The 21589-nt window shown below is 47.6% G+C and overlaps 1 protein-coding gene across 5 annotated transcripts in view; it reads right to left on the reverse strand.

Annotated features, from left to right (window-relative positions):
* Window positions 1–21589, reverse strand: part of KIAA1257 (KIAA1257 ortholog) — a 61817-nt gene that overhangs the window by 19693 nt on the left and 20535 nt on the right. For all 5 annotated transcript variants that reach the window (XM_029242614.1, XM_029242613.1, XM_029242617.1 and 2 more), the window contains 3 exons: window positions 18965–19105; window positions 14396–14580; window positions 5330–6234 (listed from right to left, as the gene is read on the reverse strand). In XM_029242614.1, coding sequence (XP_029098447.1) covers window positions 5330–6234; window positions 14396–14580; window positions 18965–19105 — 1231 coding nt within the window. The remainder of the gene's footprint in view (window positions 1–5329; window positions 6235–14395; window positions 14581–18964; window positions 19106–21589) is intronic.

A 21589-nucleotide genomic window follows, 5' to 3' on the forward strand; every position in this document is an offset into this window, starting at 1 on the left:
ATATCTGCAAACAATGCGACTGACAGGGCTTAATTTCCAAAATATACAAACAGCTAATACAACTCAAAAACAACAAAACAAACAACCCAATCAAAAAATGGGCAGAAGACCTAAAGAGACATTTCTCCAAAAAAGACATACAGATGGCCAATACGCACATGAAAAGATGCTCAGCATCGCTAATTATTAGAGAAATGCAAATCAAAACTGCAGTGAGGTACCATCTCACGCCAGTCAGAATGGCCATCATTAAAAAGTCTACAAATAATAAATGCTGGAGAGGGTGTGGAGAAAAGGGAGCCCCCTTGCACTGTTGGTAGGAATGTAAGTTGGTACAGTCACTATGGAAAACAGTATGAAGGTTCATCAGAAAACTAAAAATAGAGCTACCAGATCATCCTGCAATCCCACTCCTGGGCATATATCCAGACAAAACTATAATCCAGAAATATACATGCAACCGTATGTTCATAGCAGCACTATTCACAATACCCAATACATGGAAACAACCTAAATGTCTATCAACAGATGAATGGATAAAGAAGATATGGTACATATATACAATGGGATACTATTCAGCCATTTAAAAAATGAAATAATGCCATTTGCAGCAACATGGATGGACGCAGAGATTATCATAGAAAGTGAAATAAGTCAGAAAGAGAAAGATAGGGACTTTCCTGGTGGTCCAGTGGCTAAGACTGTGTGCTCCCAATGGAGGGGGCCCAGGTTCGATCCCTGGTCAGGGAACTAGATCCCACATGCCGCAACTAAAGTTCCCACATGCCACAACTAAAAGATCCCACATGCCACAACTGAAGATCCCACATGCCACAACTGAAGATCCCGCATGCCACAACTAAGACCCAGCATGGCCAAATAAACAAAAAAATTTTTTAAAAAAAGAAATAGACAAATACCATATGATATCACTTATACGTGGAATCTAAAATGTAACACAAATGAACTTATCTACGAAACAGAAACAGACTCATGGACATAGAAAACAGACTTGTGGTTGCCAAGGGAGAGGGGGATGGGAGAGGGATGAGTGGGAGGTTGGGATTAGCAGATGTAAGCTATTATATATAGAATAGATAAACAACAAGGTTCTACTGTATATCACAGGGAACTATATCCAGTATCCTATGATAAACCATAATGGAAAAGAATATTAAAAAAAGAATGTGTGGGGACTTCCCTGGTGCCGCAGTGATTAAGACTCCGCCTGCCAATGCAGGGGACATGGTTTGAGCCCTGGTCTGGGAAGATCCCACGTGCCACGGAGCAACTAAGCCCATGCGCCACGACTACTGAGCCTGCGCTCTAGAGCCTGCGAGCCACAACTACTGAGCCCTCGTGCCACAGCTACTGAAGCCTGCGTGCCTAGAGCCTGTGCTCCACAACAAGAGAAGCCACCGCAGCGAGAAGCCCGCGCACAGCAACGAAGACCCAATGCAGCCAAAAATAAATAAGCTTAAAAAAAGGAAAGAAATGAAGGTGCTAAAAAAAGTGTATATATATATATATATATATATATATATATATATCTGTACAGCAGAAATTAACACAACACTGTAAATCAAATATACTTCAATAAAAAAATAATTTTAAAGTCAATAAAAGCACAGAAAAGGAAAAATAAATAAATAAATGGGCAGAAGATCTGAATAGACATTTTACCAAAGATGACAAACAGATGGCCAGCAGGTACAGGAAAAGATGCTCAACATCACTAATCATCATGGAAATGCAAAATGAAACAAAAGTGAAACGTTATCTCACACCTGCTGAGAGTGGCTATTATAAAAAAGACAAGAAATAACAATTTTGGTGAGGATGGGAAATACAGGAAACCCTCAAGCACTGTGGGTAAGGATGTATTAATAAACTGGTACAGCTACTATGGAAAACACTTTGGAGGTTCCTCAAAAAGTTAAAAATAGAACTGCCATATGATCCAGCAGTTTCACTTCCAGGTATTCATCCTAAGGAAACAAAAACACTCATTGGAACAGGTATCTGCATCACCGTATTCAATGCAGCATTATTTACAATAGCCACGATACAGACACAATCTAAGTTACTCCATCACAAAAAAAGAGAACCTTGACAGTAGGGACAACATGGATGCATCCCCAGGGCATCATACTGAGTGAAATAAGTCAAACAAAGACAAATACCATATGATCTCACTTACACGTGGAATCTAAAAAAACAGAAGCAAAACAGTAAAGACCCAAGCTCACAGATACAGAGAACAAACTGGTGGCTGCCCACCCAGAGGCAGGGTGTGTGGAGTGAGCAAGATGGATGAAGGGGGTCAAGAGGTTACAAAGACATTTAGTTACGTACAGCACTGTGACTATAGTTAGTGATACTGTATTGCATATCTGAAAGTTACTAAGAGAGTAGGCGTTAAACATTCTCATCACAAAAAATTCTGTAACTTGTATGATGGTGGATGTTAACTAGACTTATTGTAGCGATCATGTCACAACATATACAAATAACGAATCATGAAGTTGTATACCCAAAGCTAACATACTGTTACATGCAAAGTATACCTCAATTATTTTAAAAAAGGGAAAAACTCAATCTAAACCTTGCACTCTATACAAAAATTAACTCAAAACGAATCATAAACTTAAAAGTAAACCACAAAACCATGAATCTTTTAGAAGAAAAAAGAGAAAAAATACTCAAGACCTAAGGCTTTGTGAAGAATTCTTAAACATGTCTCCAAAAGCACAGTGTATAAAAGAAAAAATAACAAATTGGACTCTTATCAAAATTCAAAACTTTTTCTTTGGAAAAGGTATTTTTAAGATGATGAAAGAATCACTACACAGAGTAGCTCCCCCTAGCCTTGGTGTCCAGAGTTTTTATTGGGGCTCCATTAATGATTGATTGATTGATTGATTGATGGCCCACATAGCAATCTCAGTCTCCATGTCAGGAGGGGGCGTGTCTTGATGTGCTGATGGCCAAGAGCACAGCAGCGGGTGGCGGGCAGGGGGAGGCTACCTCGTGGCTGGTTATCTGCCCAGGAGAACTGAAAGCATGCATCCACACAAAAATGTGCCCATGACACTGCCTGACCCAAAGCCCCTGCCCTAAGTCACAATGTTGTTCTTTCCAGCCCCACCAACCTCCATGCTGTGACTCTCTGGTGAGGCTCCAGCCTAAGATCCAGTGTGGTCAGCCCGCAACCTAACCAAAGACACTCCTATCAGGCATGACACAGATCACCTCCCAGAAGCCAAGGGCAAAAGCCAGACCTCTCTTGGGCAAGGCCAAGTTCTTTCCTACACACCATGAAGTTCACTCTTTTGAAGTGTCCAATTCCTGCCATTTGAGGAGAGCTTCCTAGGAACTTGTCGGCAAACCCGGGGGGCTTTTGCAGAATGCACTCACCATTCTGTCTCTAGAATCGATTGTTGCTCTGACCTACAGATCCCAGACTTGAGCTGCAACACGTCCCAGCTCTAGCCAGCCCCGTGTGCTTCAGACCGGCCCCCAGAGTCCTAACTGGAAAGAGCCAGTTCCTTAACATTTATCCTGTTGCTGTTTGCCCCGGATTTGGTGGTTTCTGTAGACGGACAGACTCCTTGGTTTGTTGAAAGTCAAGGGGAGATTCTGACAGCAGCCAAGGGCCTCTGTTCAGTCCTCAATGGGCTTTTCCTCCAGGTGCTGGGCTTGTCCCTATACTTAACGCCACTCAATGTACAAAGGTATATAGAGTTATAGCACCCCTAGATTTTCTCTAATTGTTTAATATATTGTACAGTGTTTAATACATTGCACCCTTAAATCTGTCTGTCCACCTTTATTTCAAAAATCTAAACACAGGGCCAGCATATACTTCAGTATTTGATGGTGAAATTTAAATTTGAATAAAATAGTATACCCCCCCAAAATAAGTGTACAATTCAGTGGTTTTAGTATACTCCCAGTGTTGTGCAACCACAAACACTGTCTAATCCTAGAACATTTTTATCACTCCCCACTTCTCCTGCATCCCTCCTCTCGGACCTTGGAAACCACTGATCTATCTCTATGGACTTGACTATTCTAGACATTTCATATGAATGGAATCATATAATAGGTAGCCTTTTATGTCTGGCTCCTTTTATTAGCATAAAATTTAAATTTATTTATTTATTTATTTTTGGCTGCGGTGGGGCTTTGTTGCTGCACACTGGCTTTCTGTAGTTGCAGCGAGCGGGGGCGTGCGGGCTTCAGTAGTTGTGGCGCGTGGGCTAAGTTGCTGTGCGACATGTGGGATCTTCCTGGACCAGGGATTGAACCTGCATCCCCTGCACTGACAGGCAGATTCTTACCCACTGCGCCACCAGGGAAGTCCCCTAGCATAATGTTTTTAAGGTTCATCCGCGTTGAAGTGTCTGTAGCAATGCTTCATTGCTTTCTGACGGCTGAATATTATTCCACGGTGTGGATGTTTTGTTCATCAGTTGATGGACATTTGAGTTGTTTCACTTTCTGATTATTATAAACAACGGCGCTATGAACATCCACGTGCACGTTTTTGTGCAGATGCATGCTTTCAGGTCTCCTGGGAGGATAACCAGCCACGAGGCGGCCTCCCCGCCTCCCCTGCCCCCGTGCTCTTGGCCATCAGCACATCAAGACAGGCCCCCCGCCCCGGGTGGACAGAGTCAACATCCGGACACCCTGCTGTTGTCAGCATCTGAGTCATGGGGCATCTGAGCTCTGAGAACAGATAGGGGGGCCTCCAGAGTAGAGAAGGAAGGCCCTGCTGATCCAAACTAGGATAGTTGCAAATCATGAAAGAAAAAGGGAGTTATCCCATCACCACAACTAAAGAACGGAAGGACCACGAGGGGCCACCTGCTGCGGCCCAGAAGGGGACACTTCCGTTGCCTCTGCAACATCTCCAGGGGGCGGCCATCGGGGGCGCCTGGGCCTCCAGGGAAGGGGACTTCTGCAGCGTAAGCAGCCCTCCAGCCTCACAATAATCCGCCCTGTCTCCCTTGGGACGAGCTGACGTCTGTGTCCTTGTGGTGTCCCTCTCAGGGCCATGCAGAACACTCTACTCCCCGCTGGCCGGGGGGGCGCCTCGGGAGTGTGAAGGCAGGACCCAGTTTCCTGAACCAGCCTCCCTTCCATATACCCCTGAAGTCTTCGCTTCAACCAAAGGCAAGCGGCTCTCCCAGTTGCTGAGCTCTGCGAAGTGCCTTATACAAACCCCGAGAGGCACCGAATCAACAGGTCCCTCCCACAGTCGGCGTCACAGAACCTGAGCTTGGCCACCCCTCCCCACCCAGAAACGCGGCGACCTACCTACCGGCTCTGGTGGCTCTCCCACAGCCGCCTCAGGCCCCGGTCGGCCAAGCCCTCCAGGATGAGGAGGTGGCCCCGCCCGTCCAGCAGGTGGAAGCCAGTGAGCACGTCCAGGTCCGGCCGCTCCTGGATCTTCGCCGGCATCTTCAAGGCGGACAGGATCTGCTGGATGTCCTCCACGGGGCAGGAGTCCAGGCCCAGGGCCCCGGCGTTGATCACGGTGACGTCCTGCAGCAGGCCGTGCAGGAGTGAGGGCTTACTGGAGGTGAACACGAAGATGACGCGGCCAAACCGGGAGGCCGTGGGGCTGGCGTCCAGGGCCTCGGTCCCGGCCCGCAGCGGCACCGCCACGCCCGCCCGCAGCTTCAGCAGGCAGCTGGCCTCCAGGTAGTCGCCCGGGGGCATCGGGCCGTGCCGCAGGCTGTCTCCGGGCACCTGCAACCCCGACGCCTTCCTGCTCCTGCTGTCATGGCCGAGGCGCGTGGCCTTGGGCTCGCAGCTGTGGACGGGGACGACCAGGTTCAAGTACTTGTGGCCAAGGAGGAGGTCGGCAAAGCTGACCTGGGCAACCCCGTAAGGGTCCCACATCTTATCCTGGGTTTCAAAGGGGTTGTTCTCCGTCTCTTTCGGGGAAATTAGGGTCTGGAGGTTGAGGTACGAATCCAGCGGGTCCTCCCCAAACAGGGCGGGCTTGCGGGAATACCCCTCTGACTTGCGGTCCCGGTCATGAACTTCCACCACCATCGGGGGACCCTCCAGGTATTCCCTCAGGTCGCTGGGGTGCATGGCCCCAAGGAAGATGACGTTGATATCCTGGAAGTAGACGTGGGTCCCATGGGGCTGGCCCTCAGTCCTGTGCACTGGGGTCCTGTGGAACTGGTACCTGCAGTACACGGGGGTGCACAGCCGCTGCGAGAGAGAAGGGGCGGCGGTCACGGGTGCAGCCGCAGGCACCCCCTGCCGGCCCCCCTCCTCTCCAGGTGGCCCCCACCCAGCGGCTCAAATCCCGGCCCCAGGCTCACGCCCGGCAGCCCCTGCAGCCCCTGCGGCCTGTGGTTCCTCATTCACAAACCCCAAGGACAGAGCCCACTCTGCAAGGCCACTGCGAGGCCCGAGAGCCACGTGTACGGCGCTGAGCTGGCAGCTGAAGCAACTATTTCCCCCGGATGGCCAGTGCCACGAGGACAGGCCCTGTGCCTTCTTCCCATCCCATGGCCGGGCACAGAAAGTGTGGAGAGGAGTGGCTTTTAGAACAGAGAATCCGTGTTTCCCAGACACGCATCTGGAGGGCTGGCACGGCTCACCTTTAGCATATAAAATGACCAAGCAGAACTTGGGTCTGGGTTTAAGAGGACTCGCAGGCTGAGCCGGAGGCGGGGGGCAGGGCTGTGTCGGGACAGAAGCAGGAAACCTTGCGCATGCCACAACTTTATCACCAGAAGCTCACCGTTACACAAGTGTGTGGATCGAATGCATATACTCCAAGGGCACTACTTATTTTACTATTTCTTTTACCACCGACGCTGAAATTTTATTTAAAAATAATCCTGGGTTGGTAGGGCTCCCAGGTGCCTGGCAGAACTAATTAAGAAAACCTTCTGGAGAAATGCACTTCCAACCTAGGCCTCAAAGAATTCCCACAGAGAAAGTTCCATCAAACGTGGGATCATAGTAAAAATCCCAAGACACCTAAGGGAAAAAGGTACCACTAGCAAAACCAGGTGCACAAAGGCACAGGTATTAGAACGATCAGGTACATAAAATAAATGTATTTGTTTGGTTTTTAAAAAGTAAAAGTATATCATCAAGGTCAAAACTATCATCATTCTATTTACTGGCAATGAAAATTCTAAAACTGAAAATTTTAAAATATCACCTACAACAGCATCAAGACATAAAATGCTTAGGAAGAAATGAAAGATGTGGAAGACCTGTACACTGAAAACTATGAAACACTGCAGAGAGAAATCAAAGAAAATCTAAATGAAGAAATATACCATTTTTATGGTTAGGAAAATGCAATTAATTCTAGAGGAATCATAGACCTAAACATAAAAGCTAAAATCATACCTCTCCGAGAAGAAAACACAAGGTAGTATCTTCATAAACTTGGGGTGGAAAAAAGATTTATTTGATATGACACAAAAAGCACTAGTCATAACAGAAGAAGTTGATAAGATGGACTTCATCAAAGACACTATTAAGAAAATTAAAGTCAAGCTCCAGATGGGCAGAAAATACGTACAATGCATACTTATCTGACAAAGGACTCGTATCCACAATATATCAATAAAAAGAATAGATATTCTAAAGAAAAATAAATGAGGAGCTTTCAAATCTGGTTAAACGGAATAAGCACACCCACCCTGCACCTCCCACTGAATACAACAGAAGGCATGCTTCAACTAAGAGTCCGCATGCCGCAACTAAGGAGCCTGCGTGCCACAACACAGGTCCCATGTGCTGCAACTAAGATCTGGCGCAGCCTAAATAAATAAATAAATATTAAAGAAAAAAAAAACCCTACAGAGATGCACAGGACACCTTCTGAAAAGTAAAAGGCAGTGGGCAGATTGGAGAAAGAGACCAAACCCAGTGAGTTTCCTGGGTTTTATTCTCTTCCTGCATGTCCCAGACTAGACGCAAAGGAAGGCTGAATCCCAGAATTATGCACCAGGCATGGAGAGACAGAGCTCTCTTTCTGTACCAAGGAATGGGGTGTGGGAACCCTATGAGACAGACAAAGTGGAAGGAAACCCCCTATTGCTTTTCTCTCCTGGACCTGCCCTCTGGCAAGTTCAAGTTCCCAACCTGTAATCTGTTTGCAGTGGCAGCAGCTGGGCAGGCAACTGAAAATCTGAGTGAGGGGAATCCTCTTTGAAGAGATGAACTGTGATACAAACAGTGTATCAAAATGTCCTGTTCCTTGGCTCTCATGCTTGAATGATGGTCACCGAGCTCCTGTTTGTACCAGGCCCCGGGCTAGGCGCTGGGGACGCTGACACCATGGTCCCTTGTGCAGGCGACTTCAGCCCACTGGGGACATGAACTAAACATCACGTCATGCGGTTCAAGTGGCAGACTGAACACATACATCTGGTTACACCCCTCACAGAACTCCCCTAAAACCACAGGGATTTTTTTTTTAAGACATAAGCATACAAGGACAAGGAGAAGAGAAGAGAAGCCACCATGAGCACTGGGACAGGGACGAGCAAGTGGTGCAGACACAGCACAGGTGAGGAAGCCAAACCCCAAGCATGTGATGGAGAAGCTGAGAACCAGCCACATTCTCTGCAAAACCCTCAAAAGACTTAGGAACTGGCAGGACCCAGCATCTCTGGATCCGGGGGTCACAGGGAAGAGCCCAGCAAGGGAACCATTGCAAGTCCTGAGAAGCCAGCCGGCCCAAGTGCCCTCCCCTCCCCTACTGCTTGGCGGGAGGCTGTTAGCTTGCTGTGCAGGCAAATGAATAAAGGGTCCTGAGATCTTCAAAACACTGATGAGAGAGAAAAGAGGAGACCTAAACTAATGGAGAGGCACACTGAATTCAGGGGTTGGAAGGCTCAACACAGTAAGATGTCAGTTCTCCCCAGACTGACCTATGGATTTAATGCAAAGCCAGGCAAAATCCTAGCACAAGTTTTTGTAGATAGAGACAAGCTGATTCTAAAATTTATATGAAAGGGCAAAGAAACTGGAAGAGCTAACACAATTTTGAAAAGGAAGAATAAAGGATCCAGAAATAGACCTCTACCAGTATAGCCAACTGATTTCTGTCAGAAATGCAAAAGAAATTCAATGAAAAAAAACATACTTTCTACAAATGGTGCTGGAAGAATCAGTCATGTGTTTGCAAAAAAAAATGAACATTAACTTAAACCTTATACATAAATTCACTCAAAATTGATTATAGATCCAAATGTAAAACTATAAACATAGAAGAAAACCCTTGTCACCAGGCGTTAGGCAAAGAGTTCTTAGATGTGACACAAAAACACAATCGATAGAAGACAAAAATGTATAATTTGGACTTCATCAAAATTAAAATAAGAGAATAAAAAGGCAGACTACACATTGGGAGAAAATACCTGCAAAGAATATCTCCAAAAGAGGACTTGTAACCAGAATAGATTTAAAAACTCTCAACAACAGGAAAACTAAGTACTCAGTTGAAAACTTCTCTGGTGGCGCAGTGGTTCGGAACCTGCCTGCCAATGCAGGGAACACGGGTTCGGGCCCTGGTCCGGGAAGATCCCAGATGCCAGGGAGCAACTAAGCCCGTGCGCCACAACTACTGAACCTGCACTCTGGAAGCCATGAGCCACAACTACTGAAGCCTATGCTCTGCAACAAGAGATGCCACCACAACGAGAAGCCCACGCACTGTAACGAAGCGTAGTCCCCACTCGCCGCAACTAGAGAAAGCCCGTGCACAGCAACGAAAACCCAATGCAGCCAAAAATAAATAAATTTATAAAAAAAAAAAAAAAACTCAGTTGAAATGTGGGCAAAAATTTGAATTGACACTTCACCAAAGGGGCCATAAAGTGGCAGATAAGCAGATTAAGAGATGCGCCACATCACTCTGCATCAGGGAAACGCATGGTAAACCCCGATGAGATAACACTGCATACTCATTAGAGTGGCCAAAATTAAAAATAAATACCAAGTTCTGGGGAGGATAAGCACAGCTGGAGCCCCCGCACACCACTGCTGAGAAGGCAGCCATAGCCTCTCCACAGAGCCCGGGAATTTATCCTAAAGCACTGAAGGCTTATGTTCACACAAAAGCACGTACACAGATGTTTTAGCAGCTGTGCTCGTAACTGCCCCAAACCAGAAACAACCTAAACATCCTCCATGGGTTAACGGACGGACAGACTGCGGTTCCATCCAGCTGCAGAATACGAGTCAGCAGCGAAAAGGGGTGAATTCCAGCTTGCGGGAACCTCGCCGGCATCGTTCTGAGGGAAGGAGGCTGTACGCGTTGCTCCCTGCTGCAGCAGACGTTCTCAGTGTGGATGTTACACAATATATAACCCCATCTGGACGACAATCTTCAAAAGTTAAAACTATCACGACGAACGCATCTGCGGTAGCCGGGAGCGCGGGTGGGGAAGATGTGGTCATAAAGGGCTAGTACAGAAGAGTCTGGGGGGTGCGGCCGTAGAGGTGTTCTGTATCCTCACTGTGGTGGTGAGAATGCGGATGTGCACATGAACTGAAATTTACAGAACTGTGCACCAGGAGAAAATAGTCGATTCTGTAGGATATTTTCACTTTTCTGCTTGCTATTTTAAAAATTAAAAAAACAGAGGGTCTCTGGAATGAGGGACAGCTGATGGCATTCAGCTCCTATCCAAACCAGATGTATTAGGTGACCAAATGCTCACGGACCATCCAATGCAGACCCCACGTCCTTTTCATCCCTTGGCTACCAGACCCTTACCCTCCAGGCGGGCAACTGGGAGAGACCTCCAGAGATCGAACTTGAGGTCTCCCCACCACCAGCCCACCCAGGCCACCGCAGCATGAGGCTCAGAACCCACAAGCCCGCTCGGCACCCAAGGCTGCTTTTGAGGCCCCCACTCTTACCTATGAGCAGCAAACCAGGGGATTAAGACAGATGTGACGATGGAGACCAAACAAATAGAAAAACCAACTTGAGGAAACAAGGACTGTACAAACAGGGACGGCGCCCTGCAAAGCAGGAAAACATTGCTGAGTTGGCGGCCCCGGGGTGAATCACCCCAGATCCGTGATTCTCTAGGAGAACCTCAGGACCCAGCTGTGGTCGGACCCACAGCTGGGCTTCACAAAGGCCGGAGGAGACCAGGCAAAGCCTGCAAAGGGAAAAGGGCTGCGAGGCAAAGCAGGGGGACAGGCGCCATCTCCCCATGGCCTCCTACTGTGTGCGCCAGGATGCATTGAGCTCCTGCACAACTGACTGTGACAAGTCAGGTGACGTACTGTCCACCAGGGAGTTCACTGGAGACCTAGCACCCAGGGTTTTGATTGGGGCTGGTACTAGGCTCCCCCAGCCTGTGTCCCAATATGCCAGGCGCCCTGGAGGAAAGCATGGTCAGCACTGTTGGCAGAAACAGTCAGGCCCAGGAACCACTCTCATTAGAGAATGATTCAAGTTCCTAGACACCTGCCAAGGGCCAGCTTTTCAGGCAGACCTTTTTATAGATAGTCACCTTGGCAATCTAGATTCAATACAATCTCTATTAAATTACCAATGGCATTTTTAAAGAACTAGAACAAAAAAATTTTAAATTGGTATCGAAACACAAAACACCCCAAATAGCCAAAGCAATCCTGAGAAAGAAAAACGGAGCTGGAGGAATCACACTCCCTGACTTTAGACTATACTACAAAGCTACAGTAATCAAAACAGTATGGTACTGGCACAAAAACAGAGAAATATATGTCAGTGGATCGGGATAGAAGGCCCAGAAATAAACCCATGCACCTATGGTCACCTAATCTGTGACAAAGGAGGCAAGGATATAAAATGGAGAAAAAACAGTCTCTTCAATAAGTGGTGCTGGAAAAACTGGACAACTACATGTAAAAGAATGAAGTTAGAACACTCCTTAACACCATACACAAAAATAAACTCAAAATGGATTAAAGACCTAAATGTAAGACCGGATACTATTAAACTCTTAGAGGAAAACATAGGCAGAACACTCTCTGACATAAACTGCAACAATATCTTTTTGGATCCACCTCCTAGAGTAATGAAAATAAAAACAAAAAATAAACAAATGGAGCCTAATTAAACTTAAAAGCTTTTGCACAGCAAAGGGAACCAAAAACAAAACAAAAAGACAACCCACAGAATGGGGGAAAATATTTGCAAGTGAAAAGACCAACAAAGGATTAATCTCCAAAATATACAAACAGCTCATGCAGCTCAATATCAAAAAAACAAACAACCCAATTAAAAAATGGACAGAAGAGGGCTTCCCTGGTGGCGCAGCGGTTGAGAGTCCGCCTGCCGATGCAGGGGGCACGGGTTCGTGCCCCGGTCTGGGAAGATCCCACATGCGGCGGAGTGGCTAGGCCTGTGAGCCATGGCCACTGAGCCTGCACGTCCGGAGCCTGTGCTCCACAACGGGAGAGGCCACAATAGTGAGAGGCCCGTGTATCGCAAAAAAAAAAAAAAAAAAAAGGACAGAAGATCCAAACAGACAATTCTCTAAAGAATACATACAGATGGCCAAAAAGCATGTGAAAAGATGTTCAACATCTCTAATTATCAGAGAAATGCAAATCAAAAATACAATGAGGTATCACCTCACACCAGTCAGAATGGCCATCATCAAAAAACTCTGCAAACAATAAATGCTGGAGAGGGTGTGGAGAAAAAGGAACCCTCCTGCACTGGTGGGGGGAATATAAGTTGGTGCAGCCACTATGGAGAACAGTACGGAGGTTCCTTAAAAAACTAAAAATAAAGCTACCATATGACTCAGCAATCCCACTACTGGGCATATATCCGGAGAAAACCATAATTCAAAAAGATACATGGGGCTTCCCTGGTGGCAAAGTGGTTAAGAATCCACCTGCCAATGCAGGGGACATGGGTTCGAGCGCTGGTCCAGGAAGATCTCACATGCCACGGAGCAACCAAGCCCATGCGCCACAACTACTGAGCCTGCGCTCTAGAGCCCGCGAGCCACAACTACTGAGCCCACGTGCCACAGCTACTGAAGCCCATGCACCTAGAGCCCATATTCCGCAATGCTCCGCAACAAGAGATGCCACCACAATGAGAAGCCTGCGCACCGCAATGAAGAATAGCCCCTGCTTGCCGCAACTAGAGAAAAGCCCACGTGCAGCAACAAAGACCCAATGCAGTCAAAAATAAATAAATAAATTTATATACATAAAAAAAGATACATGTACCCCAATGTTCACTGCAGCTCTGTTTACAACAGCTAGGACATGGAAGAAACCTAATTGTCCATCGATGGATGAATAACTTATCCAGGAGTGGATAAAGAAGTTGTGGTACATATACACAATGGAATATTACTCAGCCATTAAACAGAATGAAATGATGCCATTTGCAGCAACATGGATGGACCTAGAAATTATCCTAAGTGAAGTAAGTCAGACAGAGAAGGACAAATATCATACAATATTGCTTACATGTGGAATCTAAAAAAATGGTACAAATGAACTTATTTACAAAACAGAAATAGAGTCACAGATGTAGAAAACAAACTTATGGTTACCAGGGGAGAGGGGGGAGGGATACATTGGGAGATTGGAATTGGGAGATCACACCACTATACATAAAAGAGATAACTAACAAGGAGCTACTGTATAGCACAGGGAATTCCACTCAATACTCTGTAATTATCTATATAGGAAAAGAATGTAAAAAGGGTGGATATGTGTATATGTATAACTGATTCACTTTACTGTGTACCTGAAACTAACACAACATTGTAAATCAACTATATTCCAATAAAAAATTTTTAAAAACTGAAGGAAAATGATTTTTTAACCTAGAATTCTATACCCTATCAATCAAGTATAAGGGTAGAATAAGGATATTTTCAGACATAAGAGATCATAAAACAAGTATCTCCCATTAACTTCTTCTCAGGAAGCTACAGGAGGATGTGCTCCAGCAAAATCAAAGAGGAAACAAAGCAAGAGCAAGACACAGAATCCAGGGACAGGGACCCACCAGGAGAGGAACAGGGGACTCCCAAGGTAAACAGCAGCACTAAACTGGCTGGTTCAAAATAAGTGAGCGCTAGGCGAGTACCGCTGCTGTAACAAGGAAGCATAGGGATCCTCCTGAGTGGAAGGTCGCTACCTGCACCTGAAGAACCCTGTGGTGTAGCAGAGGAGACCTCACACTTGGTAACTCCTGACCCCAGGAACCTAATCTCTTTGCTGTCTGGCTGTGAGATCCTAAAAGAGGAAATGGAGTTGATGATCATACTTCTCATGTAGGGCCACTGCGGGTGAGGGGCGACAGGTGATGGGCAGATGGCTGGGAAAAGCAGCTCTCAAACCAGCTGGCCTGGTTCACTCTTACCTCTAGTTCACTGAAGGAAACAGACCGTGATGGAAGGCAGGAAACACACTTGACCTCTATGGTCAGGGGGTTTAAGTCCCGCTTTTGCTCTTCAGTCATGAGGGGAACTTCTGTTTTTAGGGTCAAAAGACAATCTAAGACATTGGCCGACCTCCCACTGCCATGACTCACGACAGTTTGCCATCCTGCAGGGAGATACACACAGCGTTAGAATGTTATTCAGAACGGCCCTGAGACCAGCACAGGAGGGATCAGGCAACCTGAGAGCCAAAGATAAAATTACACCGAAAAGAGGAAAACTTTAAAAAAATAATAATTGGGAAACACCTACAGGCAGCATGTCTGCACCACTTTTTCAACTGGGGTCCCATAGGTTCTCTAAGAGAATTTCATTTTGTCATTTAATCTTGATGATCACCTTGTGATAGAAGCATTTCCTGAATCATCTATAGGCTACAATCAGGAACAATGATGCTTGGGTCCCACCCCCAGTCTCACGGGCTTGGTCTGGGCTGTAGCCTCCGCACTGGGATTTTTAAAATCTCTCCAGGTAATTCTAGAACCACCAGACTTGCGCTGCGAGTCCCATAGTTACTGGCCATATGTGGATATTTATGTTTAAATTAATTAAAATTAAATATAATTTAAAATGCACTTCTTTCAGACTTCTCTGTTGGTCCAGTGCTTAAGACTCCACGCTTCCAATGCAGGGGGCACAGGTTCAACCCCTGGTCGGGGAACTAAGATCCCACATGCTGCACAGCATGGCCAATAAATAAATAAATTAATTAATTAAAAGGCACTTCCTTCATCACATGAGTCCCACGTCACACGCTCAGCAGCCATGTGTGGCTATGAGCAGACATGGAACAAGTCCTTCACTGCAGAAAGTTCTGGAGCACTTCTCCAGGCAGTTCTCTTAGAGTAGAACACATTCAGGAACAAATAACACCAGTGTCTGTGTTTGGTGCCCAGCGGCGTCACTTTCACCGTTGTAATCCAGGGAGGGAAGTGTAGGTACTGACATAGAACACAAGTGGTACATTTGGGCCAAATCCAGCCTGGAACACCTCCTGCTGTGACAGTTGTGCAACAGTGCAACTGCAGAAAAGGGTGGGTGACTTGACCACTGCAGGGCACATGGGCAGCTGTGAGAATACTTTTCTCGCAAAAGGGGCCCATACATTTCACCGGGTGGAGAGACACTGGTGAAGGCCAAAAAAAAAAAAAAGCAAAGCTCCAGATTTGCAAGCAGATTTTTCAAGCCCTAAATCCGACTGTTAGGCATCATGTGACCTACAACAAGTTAGAGGCTCTTTGAGGCTCGATTTTGTCATGTGCAAATTGGACAGAGATACCACTTTTCCTAGGGTTAAGAGGATGAAGAGGGATTATGTATGGGAAGGTGTCAGGAACACTGCCCCTCCTAGCACAGGGTCTGTGCTCAAAAAGACCAATTCTATTTCTTTCATGATGCTGGTAAATATATTTTTAGGGCATGTGAGAGCCCCATCACTCACACTCAGAAAGAGCAGTTGCTTCCAGAACAAGTCCTGGGCCCGAGGTGTACACTGTCTGCCTGGGCCGTGGGCGTCTCCTGGGGACCCCCCACTTCCCCCTGTGACTCTCTTCAAAACCAACTCATTAAGACCATAGCCAATTCCGATTTGTGTTCTAGAACTTTGCAAGCCTTTTCATAGAAGATTGCCCAGTTTAGAAAGACTCTCTAGTGCAAACACCTACTCATATCAACATTCAGAAATCTCAGGTGGTGTCAGCCATGATCCAGGGCAGGGATCTCAACCTCAGCACTAGTGACACTTGAGGACTGATAATTATTCGCCATGAGGACTATCCTGTGCATCGTGGGACATTCAGCAGTGTCCCACTCCCACTTGTGACACCCAAAGATGCCTCACAGAGTGCCAAGTATCCCTGGGGGCATAAGTGCCCAAGGTGAGAACCACTGTCCCACGTAAGGAACAAGGCAAGGGCGAGTGGCCACCACAAGGTCTGTGCACCTACAGCTGCCGGACTTGAACATGATAGGTCCAGGGATGTCAAGTGATCATCCAAGGACTCTTGGCCAATAAGCAGCAGAACCAGTGTCAAAACAAGTCCTGCGTGGCTAAAAGTGCGGCCCCTCCTCTGTGCAGTAAACATAAGAGTTCACTCCAAACACAGAACCTTTCTAGACACTTACTGGCCGACAATATTTACCACTAAGGTATGCAAAGTCTGTGGTCTAATCTTAAATTGAAGATGGGGCTTCCCTGGCGGCGCAGTGGTTGAGAATCCGCCCGCCAATGCAGGAGACAAGGGTTCGAGCCCTGGTCCAGGAAGATCCCACATGCCACGGAGCAACGAAGCCCGAGCATCACAACTACTGAGCCTGCGCTCTAGAGCCCGCGAGCCACAACTACTGAACCCACGTGCCGCAACTACTGAAGCCCGCACGCCTAGAGCCCGTGCTCTGCAACAAGAGAAGCCATCGCAATGAGAAGCCCACGCACTGCAACGAAGAGTAGCCCCCACTCGCCGCAACTAGAGAAAGCCCGCGTGCAGCAACGGAGACCCAAAGCAGCCAAAAATAAATACAGTAAAATAAGTTATTAAAAAAAATTCAATTGAAGATGACTAAAAATAATCATTCTAGTTTGGGAATAATCTTATGCTATTCTATTTTATGGCAAAAAGAAACCTACAATTGGCCTGCTGCACCACGGCCACTTGCAGTCATGACCACGAGCCATGGCCTCGGCGCCAGGGAGCAGGGATCTTTCTGTCCCCCTTGCCGGGGGCCCAGGGCCCTACACGCAGCCCACCCTGATGTCCGGGCGAGGCAGCTGCCACCTCCTCACCAGGAACCTGCCTGAGCTCTGCTGTGCGCAGGGCTCCCCACCAAGCTGTTTACACACATTATCTCTCGTGATCCTTCCTACAGCCCCCTGGGGTGGGAGTTACTGTCCCCATTTTACAGATGAGGAAACTGAGACTCACAGAAAGCAGGCGACCTGCTGGTAAAGGGCTGAGCCAGGATTCAAAGTCTGTTTGTCACTCTTGCAATAACTGTCACTGTACAGGGCCATGGCGGCACAAGTTAAACGGGGGGGAGGCCCAGGCACCTCTTGGCTTCACCTGCTGGAAATGGTCACACCGGGCACACCAGGACCATTCAGCATCTCCCTCCCCTCACAGCAAAGTAAGGAGCAGGTCAGGCAGGTCCCCCGGGGCCCACCCACCTGGAGCAGCACCGGTTGCTTCTGCATTCAAGATCAAAGAAGCATGAACCAAAGTCACTGCCCCAGGCGGGGCCACGTGGCCGCTGCGTGAAAGGCCCGGTCCTCCTGGACACGGCTCAGCAGTGGGTAAGAGTCTCTGAAAACTCACTTTGGGTGAAACTAATTTTCAAAAATCCATCTAAACGTGAGAACAAAAAACTTAATAGTTCCTCAAAACATATCGACATCAACCCAAGCGCTTGTGGAAATAAGGATTTTGCCGGCACCCCCGGCACTGGACTCTGACCCTATGGGGTTTCACTGACCCTCCGCGTCTGCCTAAGTTTCTCCAGATAGGCCAGAAGGGGGCACTCGTTCACCCTGATGGCCAAAAACCCCACAATGAAACGTGTGAAATTATTTTCTCTAAAAAGAAGAGGGTTCCCCCCATATTCCCTTTTTAAAATAAAGTCACATAATTTTACCCAAAATATATTCTGAGCCTTCCATTATCTAAACATATGGACATAATAAATACCTACTTATTCTTTATCAAACTGAGTTTATAAACGGTGACAGATCTTGCAAAGCAAATGAAGCAAACCCCTGTTCTGCCACTGAGCTGTGTGCCTTCAGGTTTAGCTGCTTCACTTCTCTTAGTTTTGATTCCTCCCTGAAAAAATCGTGACAATGATAACCACGCCCTATACCACCAGCACCAGTTCACTGGGAAGATCAGAGTTGGCCGTGAGAAGTAAATGATAGGGCATAAATACTGGTCGCCTTTCCTCATTTCCTTTACTAGACGTCTTTGTAAAAATCTGCAGGAACGTGTTTATACCAAGTAGCATCTTATGTAGCAAACAAAACCATGACGTTTCTTTTTTTTTTTTTTTTTTTTTGCGGTACGCGGGCCTCTCACTGTTGTGGCCTCTCCCGTTGCGGAGCGCAGGCTCAGCGGCCATGGCTCACGGGCCCAGCCGCTCCGCGGCATGTGGGATCTTCCCGGACCGGGGCATGAACCCGTGTCTCCTGCATCGGCAGGCGGACTCTCAACCACTGCGCCACCAGGGAAGCCCATGACGTTTTCTATTCTCACGTTTGCTTGGACTTTGGAATCAGACCTGGGTTCAAACCCAGGCTTCTCTTACTCGCTGCGTCATCTTGGCCGACGCGTTTGACCTCGCTGCGCCTCCATTTCCCGCTCTGTATAGCGGAGACACGCCCACTTGGCGGGGGTGGCTGAGAGCGTAGCGCAGGGGCTCGGTCACCGCGAGTGTCCTGTTTACCGGCATTCTCGCCACACGGGTCAAGGAGACCGGACGCTGCTGGGAACGGGTGTGCCTACCTGCGAGGAGCGGCATCACCGCCAGCTGCATGGCGAACGTGCCCTGCTTCCCGTGGCCTGCCGGCCTGGAGTCTGTCTCCAGGCGAGATTTCTCCCTCCTCCTCTGGCTTTTCCTCCTCGCGTCTGATTCTTTCCGTTTAACTGTGAAATCAGAGGAAGGGAATAAACGTTAAGAGGAGCTCCTGTCCCAGAGGCTGTACGTGGCTGCTTCACGCGGCACGGATGCGGAAGGCTCTGGGGGCTCCCTGGAGGCAGATTCTGTGCTACTCGTCTATCCCAGCAACCGGGAGACGCATCCCAATGCGGACAGCAGTCGTCGGTTACACGCAGCAAGAAATTACGGGGTCCTGATCCCCCAACTCGCCACTACCCAGAGCCAGCTGTGACGACACCAGCACCACACAATACCCAAGTTCTCCTCTCCGTCGGCTTATAACCTCAGCGCAGCGCTGAGGGTTGGGCTTTGAAGCTGAACCACCAAAGTTCTAGAATCAGCTCTCTCTCCCTCCTGCAGGGAAAGCGCCTTAACCATTCTGAGCCTCGACGCCCCCGTCTGTCGAATGGGGGCAGCACCTGCCTCCTCAGGGCATCGAGAAGAGTCACTGGGCAAAGGCACATAAGATGCTCATCTCAGCACCCAGCTTAGATCAAGAAGAAAAAGGAGATGATAAAACACATAATTGTGGGTAACTAAAACCATGAGCTATATAGGTTCTGTGACAGAGAGACCAATGGAACAGAGCATTGCAGGCAAGCCCAGAAATAGAGCCACACACATAGGGAGACTTAACAGAGGCCAGAGGTGGCATTTCAAATCAGTGGGAAAAGATGGACCAGTCCATCAATGAAACTGACTATCCATCTGGAGGCAAATGAAATTATAGGGCACCTCATTCCGTATGCAAAATGAGTTGCAGACTGAAGGTGGAAAACAAAAACTTCAAAATCATTAGAAGAATATTTGGGAGACTAGACTGCCATCTGTTTGAGGAAGGGTCTCTTAAGTGTTACCCAAAGTACAAACTGGACGGGAAGAGGTGAATACCCGGGGTATACAACAAGACACCCTACATGAAGGGAAAGGGTAAGATACAGACCCCAGCCTGTGATGTTTACAGTGTATGAAACTACGCAGAGTTATTCAAAAGACCTTAAAAAAAGAAAGGCTTGGGGATCAACAAGAAAAAAAATTTAAACACAACAGAACGACATAAGTGAAGAAATGGGAATAGGCAAATGACCTAAGTGCTGACCAGATAAGCATTCTAGATACTCTCAATCCCAATAATCAGGAACTGGGCCCCTGACTATGCAAGGGTGATGTTGAGAAGCGGGAATTCTCAGGGCTGCTGTCAGGAGGGCAAAGAAGTACAACCGGGACCCTAAACCGGCAGCATACCCTGAGCGGTCACAGCTTCCTACGCCTGTTACCCCGCCGGGCATGCAACCTACACCCTCCAACGCGTGCGCTGGAGCCCCGCGCAAGGACGGTTCCTGGTAAGAGCAGGAAACGGTTGACTATTCAAACATCCCTCAGTGGGGCCTGCAAGGATGAAGGGGGCACTACCCAACAGGGCACTTTACAGAAGGTAGAAGAAGGGGCTGAACTGAGATGTACTGACACCAATAAATCTCAGAAATAAAGTCGAGAGAAAGAGCAAGCTGCTGTTAAACACGCATGCGTGAAGTCATTTCTGTAACTCACGAAACCAAAAATCACTGCAGGGCTTCCCTGGTGGCGCAGTGGTTGAGAGTCCGCCTGCCGATGCAGGGGACACGGGTTCGTGCCCCGGTCCGGGAAGAACCCACATGCCGCGGAGCGGCTGGGCCCGTGAGCCATGGCCGCTGAGCCTGCGCGTCTGGAGCCTATGCTCCGCAATGGGAGAGGCCACAACGGTGAGAGGCCCGCATACCGCAAGAGAAAAAGAAAGAAAAAATCACTACAATGTTGTGTGAACGTGTGAGAAAGAGGGGGGCAGGGGGGGTTACACCGATTTCTAGGCGAGGGTGGCTGTACGCTTCTCAAAAGCACGGGAAGCCAAGGGCGTGTAAACTTTATCTGTAGCCTCTTACTTCTTTAAAAAAAAACCAGAAAAGAAAGAAAGAAAAGAAAAAAGGAACAGGAAAGAAATAAAGGAAATATGGCAAAATATTAATAGCTAAATTGTGGGTACATCGTTGTACATTTTTCTGTGTACTTTTCTCTACTTCAAAAGAAAAAGCATGGCTTGAAAACCTCATTAAAATGCTTAAAGGACATTAAAAAGCACTGAGGCTTAACCTGGAAAGAGAAAACTCGGAAGGAGATGCAAGGTGTTCCTAGTCTTTTAGGGCCTGAAAAACAGGACTGACATTACTCCCCTACATCTCCCACGACCAGTGAGGAGCCTGACTCCAGAAGCTTCAGGGTTGAACTAGAACCAGGAAAAGCAGACTGACTGAGGGTTAAGGAAACGATTTGCAGCAGTTACAGCTCAATGAATGGGAAACGGGAAGCAAGTGCCCCGGCTCTAGAATTTTCCACCTCATACTGGAAACACAACCGCTTGCTGAAACACTGCTGAGGAGATCTAGGCCAAGAACGAGGAGGTAGATTCAGGGACCCGAGGGTCCTTGCTGGGAGTC

Source organism: Monodon monoceros, unplaced genomic scaffold (genome assembly GCF_005190385.1).
Source record: "Monodon monoceros isolate NGI ecotype Baffin Bay Population unplaced genomic scaffold, NGI_Narwhal_1 Super_Scaffold_3, whole genome shotgun sequence".
Lineage (NCBI taxonomy): Eukaryota > Metazoa > Chordata > Mammalia > Artiodactyla > Monodontidae > Monodon > Monodon monoceros.